This window comes from Columba livia, chromosome 1, assembly GCF_036013475.1.
Source record: "Columba livia isolate bColLiv1 breed racing homer chromosome 1, bColLiv1.pat.W.v2, whole genome shotgun sequence".
In the NCBI taxonomy this organism is placed as follows: domain Eukaryota; kingdom Metazoa; phylum Chordata; class Aves; order Columbiformes; family Columbidae; genus Columba; species Columba livia.
In genome coordinates, this window is record NC_088602.1 from 65,441,859 (window position 1) to 65,460,460 (window position 18,602).

General features: G+C 38.5%; 2 protein-coding genes and 1 long non-coding RNA gene across 17 annotated transcripts in view; 1 reads left to right on the forward strand and 2 right to left on the reverse strand.

Moving 5' to 3' along the window:
* CCDC138 (coiled-coil domain containing 138) overlaps nt 1-3,161 on the reverse strand; it is a 41,291-nt gene extending 38,130 nt beyond the window's left edge. For 2 of the 8 annotated variants that reach the window (XM_065059880.1, XM_065059860.1), the window contains exons 1-3: nt 3,007-3,160; nt 930-990; nt 160-298 (exon numbers count right to left, since the gene is read on the reverse strand). In XM_065059880.1, the coding sequence (XP_064915952.1) occupies nt 160-298; nt 930-990; nt 3,007-3,093 (287 nt within the window). In that variant the 5' untranslated portion in view covers nt 3,094-3,160. Of the gene's footprint in view, nt 1-159; nt 299-929; nt 991-2,806; nt 2,948-3,006 lie in introns of those variants that run through there. The other 6 variants (XR_010471915.1, XM_065059867.1, XM_065059899.1 and 3 more) reach the window with 6 other exon arrangements.
* Nucleotides 3,162-3,195: 34 nt separating this feature from the next.
* LOC135579243 (uncharacterized) lies at nt 3,196-7,394 on the forward strand. Its single transcript, XR_010471969.1, has 2 exons — nt 3,196-3,539; nt 5,604-7,394. It is a non-coding gene; the product is annotated as an uncharacterized LOC135579243 (long non-coding RNA).
* Nucleotides 4,773-18,602, reverse strand: part of RGPD4 (RANBP2 like and GRIP domain containing 4) — a 33,361-nt gene continuing 19,531 nt past the window's right edge. The window contains exons 21-30 of one of the 8 annotated variants that reach the window (XM_065059816.1): nt 17,852-17,929; nt 13,349-13,513; nt 11,883-11,975; nt 10,724-10,917; nt 9,970-10,198; nt 9,353-9,451; nt 9,042-9,184; nt 7,635-7,908; nt 7,139-7,473; nt 4,773-5,352 (exon numbers count right to left, since the gene is read on the reverse strand). In XM_065059816.1, the coding sequence (XP_064915888.1) occupies nt 5,047-5,352; nt 7,139-7,473; nt 7,635-7,908; nt 9,042-9,184; nt 9,353-9,451; nt 9,970-10,198; nt 10,724-10,917; nt 11,883-11,975; nt 13,349-13,513; nt 17,852-17,929 (1,916 nt within the window). In that variant the 3' untranslated portion in view covers nt 4,773-5,046. Of the gene's footprint in view, nt 5,353-7,138; nt 7,474-7,634; nt 7,909-9,041; nt 9,185-9,352; nt 9,452-9,969; nt 10,199-10,723; nt 10,921-11,882; nt 11,976-13,348; nt 13,517-17,851; nt 17,930-18,602 lie in introns of all 8 variants that reach the window. The other 7 variants (XM_065059802.1, XM_065059806.1, XM_065059794.1 and 4 more) reach the window with 7 other exon arrangements.

Sequence of the window (18,602 nt, forward strand, 5' to 3'; positions counted from 1 at the left end):
TATTTCATACACTAGCCACAAACAGTTATTTATTGAACAAGAAAATAAGAATCTTAAACCAACTTCCAGAGATGTGCGATCCGAATGTATTGTTTACTCATGGTTTATTTGGATCATTGGAGATAATACATGATAAAGGTGAGCAGAAACACCTCTTACCAATCCCAGTCTTTAAAACTTCGTAGGAAATCGCTAGGAGACCTGATGCTGTTCTCTCGTCCACTTTCCGTAAATTCTGACACTAAAGAACATTTGGATAAAGAAATAGTTGTATTTTCCAGTGAGCTGTCCATGTCACCTGTAATATAGAAAATAATTGTATTATTCGAGAAACTGACATCAACTGAAATCAACAAGGGCTTAAGAGAAATGCTTGCCATGTAATTGTGTACATTTAAGAACCAAAAAAACCACTGATGCAGCCTGACAAATTAATGAAAAATTTTAACAGCTTGAATTATAGGAAGAATTACTTAGTTTTCAAACTAGATTTCTCTTTCTGAAGTTTTACAGCTTGCCTTCATATATTAATTTTTCTATAACTGAAGTTTGATAAATACATTGTTTCACCCTGCTGTGCAACATGTGCTTCTCAAGACACCTAAAGACATTTCAAATATCAAATGTGTACATATATCTTTAAATTAAAGCTAAATGTATGCATTACGAGGTGGACTGCTAATAACTGCTTCAAGCAGGACTTAAACACAAATAGGTTGGGAACCATTGTTCTAAAGCATCCTTTGTGCTCTTCATGTGAATCTTAACATTCCCAGGCTGGCTCCCAGATATCACAAAATGCTGATCAAAAATGACTACCGGTTAAAATGAGGAAAATACAAGACAACTTAAAATAAATTTAGAAATTATACAGTTTTAGTATATATTTTCCCTGAAAAAGACATCAAAGCAACATTGTTTGGTATTACCTTTGTATTCAAGGGAGCTTCCACTCTTATATCCAGTATGTAATGCTCCTGAAAGGCAATCCTAAAAGTAAGTGCAAAACCACCATAATACAGTCAGAATTTTCAGGGAAAATGTATGTTACAACTCACTTGTTTAACAGTTACAACATCTTGTGACAGAACTTACTACGAACTACTGACTTTGAAAAGAGAAGTGGGTTTTTTTTAATATATAAATGCCTCTCACATTGTTATAAAGAGGTAATCATATTCCCCCCAGTCTAATAATGAAATATTCATAGTGTTATATATTAAAATATTTGAGAAACTATGGAGACAGTGACATAAAATACGGGCATAAACGTAGGATTAGGTAATCATAGAAACAGTGCCATCTATCTTTGCATCTAGGTGTTTTATGTCAAAGTTTCCTGCTTCCTATTAACTTGTAACTACATTCTAAAAAAACAAATGACGGAAGTGTTGGGCTACTAACTCCTGTATTTTCTTGTATATACATGCTGCTTTATAATAAGAAAAAGCACAAACAAATCTTGTATGTCCTTCCTTGCAAACATTACACTTTAAAAATACAGTGATAGTTTTTTAAAAACAGCTTTTGAAAAATATTTTTCTTTAAAGAACAGTTCTGTAGTTCAAAGCAGAATATTCCCCAAGAAAAACACACGACTTAGGGCACCACAAAATGCTACCTGAATTGCAAATCCTTCTAGAGGAACTAAGGGCAGATACATCCAGATTTTAGGTGCTAAAGAACTCAAATCTTCACCTCACATTTGGGGTGGTTTGTGATCCTAACATGTTAAGCCACACTTCCTCAGGAAAAAAAAAAAAGGCTGGTTTCTGTGTTTACTTGATGATTTCCAGGACCAGCTTGATCTCCCAATCCAAACATGTGTCTGTCTGAGATCCAGCTTTCAATAGCTCTCAATCTTTGTCTGCTCATGGGAATTTTTACAACATATTACTTCCCTTGCAGCATGAGTTTTAACACTTAAGGTCTGTTATGCCCTGGGCACACTGGAAGCATTTGACCCATAGAGCACAGATGCAATAAAGGAACTGCAAAAACTTGTCACAGGGAAGGACAGACCAGACAAAATAAAAAGTGCGCAGACAGTGAGTGTTCCTTCTACAAAGTGTCAAAGACTTTTGAAACACCAGCACATAAAGGCAGGGGGGTCTGGTTTGCTGGATTTTTAGGCAGATCATTTTCCTAATCCACCGTGTAGACCCATAAACGCTTATATCAGCACAAGTGACAGAAACAGAGGAATCACAATCCAGTTCTTTAATTCAGGTCGGTGCAAAGAACCTGACATTCTCTAATGTGAAATAGCTTTGCTTTATCTCAGCAAGGAAGTGATATCAATCACTGTTTACTGTCTCGTTATTGTGGCAGTCTCTTGTAAACGATAGGTTAGATTCTCCTCTTGTTAACTACACAAGGAACAATTTCCTGCTCCCTGAAAACACAGCTAATCACGAGGCTTTACAAAAAAACACAAACGCTCCTAACATATTCTAAATAAGGCTAGCAATTGCTGTAGCAAGAGAAGATACTAAAGAAATCAGTTATCCTATTATATATATTTCATACATGCCTACTATACCGCTTCTAAGAGGCTTCAGGCACCAGAAGGTTTGAGACAAAAATTAAAGCCAAACTGCTCAGAGTGTGCTTTGGGAATGCACACAATTTGGAATCGCAATTTCCAGAAAAATTTCAAGTTCAGCTAAGGATGAATCTTTAGCACTTAGACCAGAGTTGGACTCGATGATCCCTTCCAACTCAGGACATTCTACGCTTCCATGACTTCCACTGTAATGCAACCAGAACAGAGAAGGAAACAGAGGCAGGATTAGAACTAACATACTTTACACGTAAGCTCCTGAAGCTCGTTTAAATCCTGTTTCTGGCTTTGATACTGTACGCATCTGTCACACCACAGTGTTCACCATGAACTCCAAGGGAAGCCACCTGGCGAGAGGGAACGACTTTCTCCTCCTCCGCCGCCTCCCCCCATACTGCCCACCTCCCTCCCTAGGCACGTAGCCCCCGGCCCTCCCGTCTCACCCCCGCCGGCCCCCGCAGGTAGCGCCGCTGCAGACACTGGGCAGAGCGGCCGGGGCTCACACCGAAGCCGTGCCCAGGCCCCGCCATTGCGCACCGCCGCGCTCGAAGAAACCGCCGCCACTCGCAGGCGGGATGCGCAGGCGCGGGAAGCGGCGCGGGACCGGCGGGCCGGGCGCACGCGCACACGGTCCCATCGGCCGTTGGGAACGGGCGGGGCGCGTTAGTTCCCCCGTGGCGGCGGGAGGCGATTGCTGCTGCCCGAGGAGCCAGGACGGAGCGGCTCGGGCCCCGCCACCGCCGCACCCGGCTTCACGGGGCCGGCAAAGCTCTGAAATGACTGCTTCCCTCTCCCCAGCGGGACGGCGCTTCCTGCAGCCCCGGCCTCCCTCTCGTGCTGCCCGCAGAGGGGCCTGCGTCCCGGCCTCACACAGAATCACAGAGTGTTACGGATTGGAAGGGACCTAAGATCACCTAGTCCCATCCCCCTGCCGGCGCAGGAACACTTGGATGAGGCTACACAATAATGCATCCAGGTGGGTTTTGAATGTCTCCAGAGGAGACTCCACAACCCCCCACTGCGCAGCCTGTTCCAGTGCTCTGGCACCTTCACTGTGAAGAAGTTTCTTCTCGTATTTCAGTGGAACCTCCCGTGTTCCAGTTGGCACCCATTACCCCTTGTCCTATCATTGGCAGTCACCGAGAAGAGCCTGGCTCCATCCTCGTAACAATCACCCTTTACATATTTATAAACATTAACGTGGTCACCCCTCAGGCTCCTCCAAGCTAAAGAGACCCAGCTCCCTCAGCCTTTCCTCATAAGGGAGATGCTCCACTCCCTTCATCACCTTTATGTCTCTGTGCTGGACCCTCTCCAGCAGTTCTCTGTCCTTCTTGAGCTGAGGGGCCCAGAACTGGACACAATATTCCACATGCGGTCTCACTAGGGCAGAGTAGAGGGGGAGGAGAACCTCTCTTGACCAGCCATGGCAGGTTTGTTTTACAGGCTAATGCTTTTGTATGAGCTTTAGGGAAGAAGTACTCCCACTATCCCTAAAAACAAACAAACAAAAAAAGCTGAATCTATAAGTTACATATTTCCAGTTTACAGATCAAAACATTAAATTGGTTACCTTGAAGAAAAAACCTTGATAATGTCAGCACTGAGGTGCAGACCATAAATTGTTTAAAAGCCGTATTCATTTATGTATATTCACTACTGAGAGACAAAGCTTTAAAAGATAGAACAACCCAAGCACATTTAAGCTACAGTTACGCAGCTCGCAGCAAGGTCAGAAATCTGCCCCAGGAAATAGCTGATAAACATGCTGAGAGGCAGGAGAGCCCTATCAGTGACACCAAGTTATATCACAGCATCAGATAAAATCCCAATGTTAAGTAGATTTTACTAAACTGAGTTATTTAGCAACAGCTTTTGCCACATTACTGCTTGTCCAGGAGAATAGCTACCGCTAGTGTGCAAAAAAACAGTTGGTCCACTTCTCTAGCGAAATACCCCATCAGAGCATTTAAGAACTACTCTCTAGCTTTCAAACTCTGGCTCTTCAGAGACTCCAGTCTGCACAAACCAGCATCTACCCACTGGCTGCCTCAGCTTAATGCATACTCTGATGTGCAAAAGTTTCAAGCGCCTTCAGTTTAGTGACTAGCAATTAGCACCTACAATTTGTATATTCAAAACAGATTGACGAGAGCAGGAAGCCAAATAATGCAAGTTTTTCTTTTTGAAACAAAGCAAAGTGAAGACATTTATTTTAACAAGACTAAGATTTAATTTTTAAAATTTGACATTTAATACAAATATGTCAGGATAACACAAATACACCTGAAATATGCCAGTGTCTGAACTTTTTATTTAACATGCAAAAAAATCAATTTGAACACATAAAAAACCCAACTATAAGCTGTAATTTTACATTTATACATCAGAAGTGTTCATTTTAAGAAGTTAAAATAATTAGTCAATAACATCTAAATACTCATTTATACTGCTAGAACATCTGTATCCTCAAAGCAATAATTCTATATCTGCCCACAGTCTGTAATGACAATTCTTCCATTTACTAGCCCTTTAGGAGAACCAAAGGATTCAATCTTTTTCACAACATCCATTCCATCTTTCACAAACCCAAATACCACATGCTTGAAGTCCAAGTGTTCTGCTTTTTTAAGTGTTATGAAGAACTGAGAATTGTTTGTATCCCTGCCCTTATTTGCCATTGACAATAATCCAGGGCCAGTGTGTTTCACTTCAAAATTCTCATCTTCAAATGCTGTTCCATAAATTGACCGTCCACCTGTTCCATCATGGTTAGTTATATCACCTCCCTTAAAAAGAAAAAAAGACACAGAATTAACTTACAAGTCCCAAGACACAAACCAACAGCACAACTATATTCCCATTCAACAGTAAAGGTTTTGCTTCGGAAGAATTCATTCTCAGTTTTCACAAGTACAATATTTACTTTAGCTATAAGGCTTCCCAGTTTCAGCAGCTTTGTTCATGGTAATGCAAGCAGTAGTGGAAAGTTTATCCCTTGTTTATTCTGATTGCAGCCTTTTGTCTTCCTGCTCCACAGGGTGACCACTCCTCTAGGCCTGGCTTTCCCACTGCCTGCTTCTTGCATTACTTGGCCCTGACAGCTGGGACCTGCATTGTTCTCATTGAAGGCCTGACCTTGCTTACTTAGTCCCTACAGGCACAGAACTGATCACCTAAAAAAGGTCAAAGTATCGATAATCAGTAACTTCTTGATTCTGTGCAGGCAACAGCTTTTGCTACATTATTGCTTGTCCAGGAAAACAGCTACTGCTAGTGAGCGTTGCCTTCCACCTTTCTGCAAGGCAGCAAGCTTCTTGCTCCTCATTATTTGAATATATGCAAAGGAAACAGTATAGGTTATATCTTTGAAGGAAAGACTTAATTCTCATTAACAAGCTTCTCAGTGTACCTATATAAAATTTAGACACAGCAGAGCAAGCTCAGAATATACTAATTACATGTGATAAATGCTTATTTCTGTCAGGGTACACATGATGCAGTTAACTGTTTAAAAGTCTGCTCCTTATAGCACACGCAATAACCTGAAACAAGCTTAAACCTGAAATAAGCAACACTGCTTTCCTTAGAAGGGCACAAGATTTCAACAAAAGAGCTATAAAGGGCACACTTAAGACACAGTTGACACCTGATCAAGAGACTGGATAGTTTTTCATTCTGGTGACAAGCCACTCATATATTACTGTCTACTTCTGAGTTTGTAGAAGGTCACACCGTGTCTTCATGGATGCAGTGACACGCAGGAACATCAGTGTAGTGTGTAAGGAAGTTGGTTCATTCTGCCTGTTACAAGTCACTAAAAGCTCACTGAATTATTTATGTGGCTTTTAGGGAAGGAAATGTCTATCTTAGCTATGATCAATGTCCTAAACTTTCAGTATTTATCAAGAACTTGCTAGTGCTACTGAATGCTCACAGAGGTTTAAAACCAACAGTGTCTACATGGGGGTTCAGATGCACTGCAGGTCCATACTCTTGGTGAAAGATCTGAAAATTTTAAGGAACAGGCCACTACATGATGACATCTAGAAGACTTCTTTTAGATGAAAACTTAAGCATCTCAAATATTTGGAATACCACTTTGAAAGCACGCATTATCTGATATACAAAGTATACTCTAAAATGTAAGCCTGGAAAATAGGTGTTCTTGGCAGGTGAGCATATGGAAGTTCCGCTCTGTAGAGAGAGAAGGCTGAATGGTAGTTTTGGGAACCCCTACTTTCCTTGGTGTTCCTGTTCAGCAGCAGGCCCTTTTCCATTGTAAGGAGATCTCTATCTCAGTTTTTGCTTCCCCACTAACATGGCAGCACCAGGTAACAATAAAGCATCAGGCAGCTGGCAGCCACAAGTAAGCAGCACATGGCTTAGGGCAGCATGTGCTGCTTGCACCATTTCTCATCTCCTGGTAGGGAGAGGGTGAATGAGAGTATTCTGCATGCTGGATTCATGCTGTCAACAAGAATGTGGTATCCTGTATAAGTGATTTTTTGAAGTGCCATTGTTAGTCAAGATGTCTTTCATTCTCTCAATGAAGAGTCTGCTTGTTACACATACCTGACACACGAAGTCCGTGACTATTCTGTGAAATCTGGAATTCTTGAATCCAAATCCTTTCTCTCCTGTGCACAGGGCTCTGAAATTTTCCGCAGTTCGAGGGACAATATTTGAAAATAGCTCCATAGTTATGTGCCCTAAAGGTTCATCATCAGCAGAAACTTCAAAATACACAACGGGATTGGTGTCCTTTGACAGTCCTGCTGCCAGAGATAGATGTCCCTTCTGTAGTTCTGACAAGCTTAGCTGGCATTCTTCGAATCTCCTCTTGAAAGAATTAGCAATTTCTTGGCTTTTAAATCTGACTGCAAATTGTTCTACTTTTACTTCTCCATCTGAAAATAAATCCAAGAACAAGTTCTTTAGTTCTATTCAGGATAGTAAAAAAACAAATAGCTTTCATCTTATATAAACTCCAGGGAAAAAACAAAGCCACAGAAACCACAGACCACCTAAGAAGAAAAAAAAAAAACAACCAAGGCCTGAAAAAACTCACCAGCATAATCTGTAGCTGTCCAAATTAAAGCATTGTTTGATGTATCAGAGGCTACTAAGTTCATTTCTTTGGTGATGACATGGTTTGCACAGACTTTAAGAACTTGGTCCCTTCTCATGACAACTCTATAGTATTTCTTCTGTGTGTGGAATAGGATCTTTATCTCTCCAACGCCACGCTCCTTCCACTGAGTAGCATCTCTGTCCCATCTGTAAAGTTTTGCCCTCTCTTTGAAGAGAATTTCTTCATCTTCTTCTCCAGATTTTACCTCCACCTAAAAAACAGCACAGTGGAATACCTGTGATTTCCCAGAAAGCTGCTATAACCAACAATAATAATAGCATTACATACACTTAGGATCATTCTGACATATTACAATGGAAAATTATTCAATGTGTTCCTTTCTCCAACACCATATTCATCACACACCAAAATCAGTAAAACATCTAGCCTTTTTAGAAATTAAGTGCTCAACAAATTCCATTGTTTGAGATTAATTACAGCACTGAAAGTTTCAGGTTTGCTGAATGATGTGCACACTGACAAATGAAGATATAGTACTATTACCATTCCAGGTGGTATGGTAACATTGAACATTGTTAAAAAAACTTGATATTTGTATTTCAACAGCATAAACACTGAATATAAACAGTGGCACCTGACAGCCATATCTCCCCACTTTATGTATGCATATTACTGGCCTCTAACTTCCTTTAGTTAACACATCTTCTGAAGGAAGGGAACACTTGAGAGAACTGGAAAAATAAGTGACAAACAACTATTTGTGGATGGGAGAAAATGAGACTGGAGAATCAGCATGTAAGGGAAGAAAGAAAACCACAGAAGTCATATGACAGAGATGAACAAAGGCCTACAAAATTTTGAAGGTGGTTGAAGGTATATTATGAACATTAGATTTGCTGTTCAAATTAAAGGACACTGCATACTGTTTATTTGTGCTTATTTGTCTTACTCAATAATTATACTAATCCATAATTTTACATTTATATTCATACATAATTTAAATTATGTATAGAAAAACCAGATGATATAACACCAGAAAAGTTTGAAATGGTTATTAGGCACACTCCCTTGGTTTTCACCTGAGCTATAATCAATCAGTTTTAGCTTTTACAAGTTACGTGCAAATCTGCATACTGATCAACACTCAAAGCATAATGAAATAAACTTTGAAGATTTTAACTGATACGCCAGACACCTCCCCAGTGCTAAGCTGTACTAGGATTTAAAACAGCAGACATTTCTACACACGCAGTGCAAGAAACATAGTACAAATCACACAACACAGAAAGCAAAGTTAGTTAAGGAAAGCATTTTTTAAAAACTTGCTGTGTTAGCAGACATGATTATCTTAATGGTTTTTTTATATCCCAGAAGTCCCCTTACCTCTGGTAAGGACACAATTGGCTCAAAGTGGATGTCATCACTATGTACCACCTCATCATCACTGCCACCTTCATCTTCATCTGCTTTACGGGCTGTTTCTCCAAATACAGCTGCTCCTGTATTTGCCCATTTGAAGTTTTTATCTACAATTAAGATATTTACATTTTAAATTTTGCAGAACTTTTCTGCCAGACAAAAACTTGTAAGAAACTGCTAGTAACTAATCAATCAGTAGAAATTTGGTGCACAAAAGCTATATTGCATGAAACAGAAGTCCAAGTGAGTGTGTCTTCCAGACCGGTTTAACTCACCTTTTGAGCCAAAAGCAAAGTCTCCAGAGTTTTTCGAAGCCAGATCTGCAAATGACAAGCCTGCAGTATTGCCAAAACCAAATGAGAGGACTCTGTTTTCTATCAAATAAGAGAAGAAAAATCAAAGCTTATTCTCTGCCTTTCTTAAAGAAAATGTGTTTAATGTTATGTAGTCACAAAAATTAACTGGAGAAGTCTCCACAGTACTTTTACCTTCCCATAAATTTAAAGTTTGCATGTGACTTGTCATAATGACAACCATTTGTAATGGTTTGAAAAAATGGCTCAAGACTGTGTGAGATAGTTTCAGCATGCATGTGGGTTCTCTGCAGACCCACAGAGCTCTAGTAAGTGTTGATGTGGTATTTAACAGTAAGCTAATGAATGTACGACATATGAAAATTATACAGACACTAGTATTGCTCTATAGCAGTGCCATTTGAACATACCAGAATTTGACGATTATTTTAATTCCTAGTCACATTTTTACTAGATTGGTACTCATGCTTCTAATTCAATGCTGGTACTACTTGTCTGCAAGGCAGCAGCTACATTAGATGCTTTCTGCACAGTAGTTTAAGTTTCAATGAAAAATGAGAACATACCCCTGACCTTACCTTGTGTTGACTCTGAACAATCCGAATCACTTTTTTTAGTTGACAAGTCTACTGGTTTGTCATCAGCTCTTGGTACAGTCTGTGATTCATGCACTGTTTCTGTGGTGGAATTTGGTTCTTCATTGTTGGTAGCTGACTGGACAAGTACTGTCACCTCAGCGGTTGATGGCATAGGTACTTCTTCCTCACTGGTACAGACTAAGTCAGTTGAACTTGTAACCTCATTCTCCTGAGATTAATAAAAAAGATAAAGCAGTAAAGCAAATAAGCTAGATGAGTCTAGTATTCAAACCATCTCCTTGGGAGATGAAGAAAAATCATTTTAGTAAAAAAAGAACACCAAGAAAAATTGTTTTAAAGCTTTCTGAAATTCTTCATTACATTTAATGCACACTGGACATTAACTTGACAAGAGACTGATGCATCTTTGCAGCAGCATGCTTTCAAGAAAAACCTGTAACTTCCAGAAATCAATGAGTCCTTACATACACATTAGGAGTGATTTTACTAGCCAGAGCAATTTATACTTTATGAGAACAGCTGTACCTCCTTTATTCTCCCAAAGGAACTTAAGATCTGAGCTTTTGTTTCAGTGTTGACAAAGACTCGAGACATAGCCACAAAAGAGTCAAATAGTTTTTCACCACAGGATATTTTAGTTCTCACAGGGTGAAAACTATGTGAAGTCTCACATGTATATGAAGTGATTGTACAAGTTCAACGACAAAAAGATTAGCAAATATTTAGTTCTTACATCTGTTTCTTGAATAATAACTTCTGCCTGTATGTCTTCTGGACTGTCATCCTCAGTATCCCTGCTGACACCACAGACAGAAGTAGAAGGAACCTGCAGAGTTTCTGCTTCGGCCACCTCCTCAGGAGTTGGTTCCTTTTCCCAAGCAGTAATACATTCTCTTTCACTGTCAAATTCACTTTTTCCTGTGATGCCTACTGCAAAGAATAAAAATTAGTGGAAAATAGCTGTGAAAACAGCTAAACACTGAAGTATTTTTTGGTACAAACATTGTAAGACGACCTCATGTTAGTCAGAGCAACTTGAAGAGTTTTTCAAATAACTTCCACTGTTTAAACAGTGGAAGTTATTTGAAAAAACTCTTCAAGTTTAAACAGTGGAAGTTAAGACCAACTTAACTCCACGCAGGGTGACTAGAACTGGAAATTCATCATACTTGGTTTCCTATTGCTATCAGGGAATTTTCATACAGCTATAAGACTTCAATCTTGCAGATGCCACTACTACTAGCTTCCTTCAACATATGTTCATATTTCAGATGGCTCAACATATGCCACCTCTTTCTAGCCCATATCCTGAAAAAAAAAAAAAAAAAAAAAAAAAAAAAAATCGCTAAACTTCCAGAAGTATCTACCCAGATTTTCAGTTACTCAACACTGAAGTCTGAGGCACAGTTGAAGCAGACATAAATAAAAGCAGCAAATTTTACCTTCTACACTTGCATTTTTAGTATAAAGACCAAATATCTTCATCTTAATTGGGCAATATTGACTTATAAGCTTAATCTAAATTGACAGTCTGCAGGGGTAGCAAGTATTCACAGACACAGACAACTTCTGTCTCGCACAGTATCATCCCAAGCTGAATTCTCCATATTCAGAAGAGAGGGCTCAAGGTAGGAAGACACTTTGATGTTCTTGTTTAGAGGCCAACTGAAATGTACATTTCTCATTCAGGTACCACTTTAAGCTCAGTAGGTTGAACTGTTAGTTGGCAGTAAAGCTGTATTTTGAGACGCAGCTTTTCTGCTCCCAGTATCAGTGCTTCTAAAAACTACCTCAGGAAACCTAAAATTAATCTCAGTGCCTGAGTGTCCTTTAGATATGGAGCTTATGTTTCAGTATATAAGAAGTTTTAAGTATTGTGTTCTAAGACATACCTTTTACAGGATCTTGCAATTTCTTTTTCTCTTCTGAATCACTGGGATACAGTCGTCCATTAAGTTTCTTAACAGCTGTTTCATAGTCTTCATCTTAAATACAGGAAACAAGCGTAAGTTCTCAGGCATCCTCTAAGTACAGAGAAGTTTGCTAAGCCCTCCGGACTCACAAGTCTAACAATCATGCATGCTCTTTGCTTACGTTTTAAGAGTTCCACAGGTCAGCAAGTAAGCTTTCATTTCCTATTTTGCACACAAGTGCTATTGATACTTTTCTTCACCTAGGTTGCTACAGATGCGTGGCACAGGTTTTGTTTTCAGAAAACACGTTTCCTATTGAGTGATTTTATTAAGAATACCACTAAAGAGAACTCGGAAGGAAGACTGAAGATGTTTTATATAAAAACTAGCAAGCTCCAACATTTGTGTGAGTGGGCTTGTCTTCTCCCATTTTCTGTTGAATACTTCAGAACTTCCATTTAACATATTTGCTGCTGAATAAATTGAAAGTAATTTAGCTGCATGCAATAAGATTTTATATAAAATATTTCCAGTTTTAGTGTTAGGAATTTGCTTTAGAGGAAAAATAAGCCATTAGTCTAGCATTCAGGAAACCTGAGTATGTTCCTTTTTGATAAAGATTGCCTCATCTGTCTCTAAAAATAGAGAAGCTACTGCAAATGAGATTAGGCTTAAACATCTGATTATTTAGTCTTACCTAACCAACAGCATCGGTAATGAGTGTCAACCACCATTGTACTATTCTGTCTTGAAGACTTGAGTGTACATCTTTGGCCATAAAGAAGACGATGGGATTACTTCCCATCAGTCCAAACAAAAACATTCAAGTGTCTAATGGTTCTGATAGTATTCACAGAATCATAGATCATCTCAAGTTGGAAGCATCCATACATATGGACCATGGAGTCCAACTCATTGCTCCTCACAAGCCTACCTAAAACTAAACTATATGACTAAAAGCATTGACCAGGCATTCCTTGAACTCTGACAGGTTGGTGCCATGACCACTGCCCTGGGGAGCCTGTTTCAGCGACTGACCACCCTCTCATTGAAGAAACTTTTCCTAATGTCCAATCTGAACTTCCCCGATGCAGCTTCATTCCATTTCCTCATGTCCCATCGCTGGTCACCAGAAAGAGGAGATCAGCACCTCCCCCTCCACTGACCACCTTGAGGAAGCTGTAGACTGCAATGTGATCACCCCTCAGCCTTCTCCAAGCTGAACAGACCAAGTGACTGCAGCTGCTCCTCATAGGTCTGGCCCCCAAGACCCTTCACCATCTTGGCTACTCTCCTCTGGACATACTCTTAATAGTTTGATGTCCTCCTTGTACTGAGACACCCAAAATTGCATACAGTGCTTGAGATGGGGCCCCACCAGTGCAGTGTTTTACATCCTCTCCCCACAGTAAGAAAACACAAAGATCAACTGTGACACTCTTTACCATCATCCTCATCGCTCACATAACCGGGCTTATTCTTGTAACAGAAGAAAGTTGAAGGTAGCTTGAGGAAGCCAGCAAGAGCCCTCTGTTCAGGGGTAGGTGTTAACTCGTAAACTATTACGACGTCATCAGATGGGAGATCTTCTTCCGATGTTGTTGTCTTCTCTGCTTTTTACAGAAATTGAGCAAACCATTAAAATTGAATCATTTCAGAACAGGGAATAATATTAACCCCATATTGCCGTTATTACTAAACTGAATTAATTTAAGGCAGTTAAAAATACATTTGGAGCCTACAAATTTTCTGTTGAACCTCAGGAAACAAAAAAAAAAAAATCAAAGTTACAGGATGCTAGGACAGAGCATCCTGATAAAACTTCAGAAGTTCTAACCTGCAAGCCCAACTACATCATGTCCTATTGCATCTGAAATTCACGTATCAGAACAGAAACAAGCCTGCATCTTTATATTGTTAAAAAGATTAATTAATTAAGTTCTCACATCAGACAAGATACAACTATGGAGAAGAGAGATCTAAGTGTCATCTAGAGGTATAGAGGCAAACTTCAGGCCTGAAAAAAGTGAAGCTGTCTACAGCAACATGTCCTACTGAATTGCTTAAAAGAGCTTTTAAGTTCTACAAAATATTTAGCAGCAACTGAATAGAACTTATTTCAGACTAGCTAATAAAAAGCTCAGATTTCCCACAGGTAATCTCAATTTTATCATAATAGCCACTGCCAAAACTTTTGTTACAAAAGTAATTTTTAGTTCCATCTTCTTCAACAACAACAAAAATATTGCTTTCAGCCTATTTAATTAGCTTTTCCAGCAAGGAAAAATACCACTATCAATTTTATTATATAGCTTTTTCTACCTCTCTCCTTCAACATTAAGTTGTCCATTCCACTTGTATTGAAAGAAACAGCGCATAATCAAAGGTTAAAGCTGAAAGCACAGCCTAGAGAAAACTGCAGAAAAACACAGGGCTATAAGAGAATGGAATGAGAGAATGGAAGCAGAGAGGGAAGATACACCAGTTTTGTTTGTTTGAGGTTTTAGATTTGTTTTGAGAGGGGAGTTTTGGGGTAAAAGTATGAGAAATAAATTTGTTAACTATTTATAAGAATTACCCCCACAAGCACATCAGTATCCACACATCAGCTGTTTCTAAGAACAACCTGATTGCTTAGTAAGTCAACCTATTTGTTAACATTTTCCAGGTTTGAGTTAAACTACTCAGCAGAATTTGAAGGGTCCTCTCAAAAGCTCACTGTCCTTTTCATTACAAAATATTTGGTAAGTTTGTGGCACAATGTTGTCAGTGGGAAACTAAAGCTCCAGCTATGAACCAGACTACTACTCAGTTCCTGAGGAATACTTATTTTCCTGGACATGAGATTTGATATTCATTACCACAAGAACAGACAAGGACAGAAGAGAAATGGAATATTTATAGACATACCCTTGATCTTCTGACACAACTGAGACACTAAAGCTGCTTTTTAAAAGTGGTTTTCCCACTAGTATCTTCTAGTAGCTTAAGAGCAATATAAACAGTAGAGTAAAAACAAAATCAAAAGTTCAAATTTAGTCTTTTTTTTTTCCCCAAGTGTTCCCTCCCCAACTTTTGCCCCAGTTGACTCCTTCTTTGATTACAAGCTAATAATTTCATGTAATTATGCACTAGAGCGTAGCTCAGATCCATGACCAGTGCATAACGCCTTGTGGAGAAATCCCATTTGCTCACTTTTTTAATATCTCAATAGCAATTCTGAGCTTGTATAAAGTACATGTAGGATACAACTATTGAACAGCAAATTTCTAAATCTATATCATGACAGCAGGCTATAGATGTTTTCATATATTCTCTCAATCTTATGCAAAAAACTCACCCTAGCTGATTTAAGAATCAGGAGTATATCTAGTACTCTGTTATCAAGATATGTAGGTAACCTGCATATTAACATGCGTTTTATTCCTCAGATTAGTTAAGCAAGTGTCTCAATTGTACTGAGTAAATTCACACAAAGTTCATCACAGAGGTTTAAGAGTGGAGTATTTAGTCTTACAGCCACTAAAGGCTACAGCAAAAAAAAAAAACAGCTTTTCTTAGGATTAGAAAATTTGCAAAAATCTACCTTCAAGAACAAAAAAAATCTTTGAAAGTCAGTCAGCAAGATGGAAAAAGTGTGAGCTTCCTTTAGCCTGCCCACTATGAAGCCAGCTAGCAGAGCTTGTAAGAGGATATAGTCCATCATATTCAACAGACAGTATTCACAAAAGAATTACCATGGAATCTTTTTCAGTAGCCTTTGTGCAAAGTAGCTGAATAAGAGAAATACATTAAGAAGTCACTTCAGATTCATCTGTAGGCGAAGTTCTCCATGAAGCTGATCTATCAAACACTATATTAAGATTCAAGTTCCAAACATCCACTCAAAGTGATAAAAGGGTTCAACAAAGATTACAACACGTATTTGCCCTCAGAATGTTAAGAGTGAGCTCACTGATTAAGTCAGCTTCTATCCACCCTCCACCACAAAAAAGTTAACTTTTCTTATTCAAAAATGCCACAAATAGCCTAAATGTAACTTCACAGGCAGCCACGAAACAAAGAGCCATGCATACATACAACATATTCTTAAAAGAATGTTGGTTTTGCAACAAATAGAACTTTCTACTCCAGGGAAAAAATCCACACAAAACATTGTTAGTATACGGAAGGAACAAAATAAAGAAAAATATCACGCACAACAGGTTTGTTTTTGTTTTGTTTTTTTTTCACTGGTGTGTTTATATTTTTGCTTTTGTTTCAACTGACGCTAAGACCAGATAAACCTAAATATCTAGCTAGTCACAATGCTGCTACTTTTTTTCTCATGCATATATCACAGAATATCTTCTGGATATAACAGAAAAGCACCAGAGTTTAAACCTTAACGCATGTAACTGATACAGTTACATGCAATTGACACAACTTTGATTCAGCCTTGTAAAGCACTTCTAAAAAGCTCATGACCATACCTGAGAAAAACTTAAACACTTTTTCATGGAGATGCAGAACTACTATGAGGTTAAATTTCTTTTGAATGTTGCTCTTGCACAACTCAGAAGCTGCTCCCCAAAACACATTACTGATAAGAAAGTCTCAGATTATGTTTGCATTGTGTAGGATTAAAAATCTATTTTAGAAAAGACTTCTCAAAATCATTTGCTTATGAAGTCACAGAGCTCAGAAACAAAGCCACCAAAAAACTATATCAAGGACAATTATTGACTGTAAATAAATCACTTTGTATGTAATAGAAGAGCAGTCTGAGGTACCAGAAAGGTATATTTTATCTTCTTTTAATACATGCACACCTGCCCTCAAACACCTCCAATACAAAAACAGGATCAGTTTGAGGTGGCAAAAATTCTTTCGTGTATGCATTCGTGCAGAATGCTTCATCGCTTCACATTATGGACATCAAATTATGAAAATAAAACGGAATTGTTAATAAATTCCATGCACAGGGATGCCCAAAAACACAGACTGGTTGACTTTAGATTATTTATACAGAACAGGAGTTCAGTGTTTAAATAAGAACAGCTTTTCTAAAAACACAAATTTGGGAAAATGGTGTTTGTAACACATTGTTTAAAAATGTCAAAATGTTAAGACACTAACATTAGAATAACTTGTGCAGACTAGAATAAAAATTTGCTTTTAAAAATCAAAATGCTATTGAATTAAGTTCAGTACGCTTACAGCAAGCATACTTGCAAGAAGCACCACTAGTGACATATAATCAAACTATAAGCTGTAATAGTTTTGGTTACAGGTTCTGAATGTAAACAAGCTGGTTACTCAGCAAAAGTCTTCTGACCATCTAAGGTGGGCTTCATATTATACATGAGGTATATACACATAAGCAGTAGCTGAAGAGTTGCCTGACTCATTTCTGTGCATTCCTTGTTTTTAAAAGTGCAATAGTTAACATATTGATAATCAGAGAAGTGAAATGAACACTTCCACAAGAGATGCTAAATACATTGAAGCATTTTACTGGATGGCCTGTCTTGAGATCTTCAAGCACTTCATTTAAGTGGAAGACCTCAGGTACTAGGAGAGTAAAGATAACAGGATAATTTAATTGATTCAGAAAAGGAGAATTTTAGAGGTCTAGTGTGCATGTTCAGTAAAACTGTGACAGAGAAGTGCAAGGCAGATATCCTCAGAAAATAAGGCAAACAGAAGCCAGGTATCCTCAGAAAATAAGGCAAACAAGCCAAAAGCTTAAACAGGGACATCCACTGTGCTGGCTCGTATTAACAGACTAAGGGCTAGAGACATTCTCCAATACAACAAATACAGTAGGCAGACACAACTTTAAGTACTCTTCTCCAGCATGCATGTTAATTATAAGGATCACTGAGCCAACTGCTTGGCCACAGTTGGGTTACCGTCCATGCCTGCTAAAGTGTTTCTATCACGCATTCAGTGCACTATGTAAATACCTTTACTATCAGGTTGCAAGGAAGATGGACTTGTCCAAAAGGCCACTGGATTAGATTTAAAAAGGCTAAAATTAAATCCTAAAAAAATAAATTGTTTGGATATAAGTGTTTACCTGGAATTTTTAAAGAGTAAAACAGACTTTATTCATGTTCTGGAAGCATTCCATAATCATATTTCAAAGCAGGAAATTTCAGATGTTAATTCTATAGAAGTTTATCCAACCCAGAAAAATAGACTGCAGCTATCATCTTCCACCACATCGCTTTATTATGCTTCAGTTAATAAACAGTATGTCTTCATAATTCTAAGACTAGTACCTAAGTCAAAAACTTTGTTCTGATTAACCAGTCTTGCACTGAGGGGAAGCAGCACATGATGCCTTCGAAGAGAAGGCCTCACTCTACCACTAAAATGCTAGTAAATCCCATTCTTTTCACCAAGACACTTCAGCACACTATAGTGGTCATGTCACAAATACATCTGTTTCAGACAGTGTCAGGAACTGTGTAATTGAGGCTGTAGTCACATGATCTCTTTTCAGGCTAAGGAAAGAGGCTCATGTCTGGTGTTATTTAAGCTACACATCTGAAATTGCAGAGGCCAATAATTAAAACTTTAAACAAACGTATACAGAGTAGTTTTAAAATACCATCTATTCAATCACAGGGATAATTAAAATTTTAGCTGAAGCATACCTTTGCTGTTCTCACACTTTACCACTCAGAGCAAAGGCCCAGGTATATACACTAT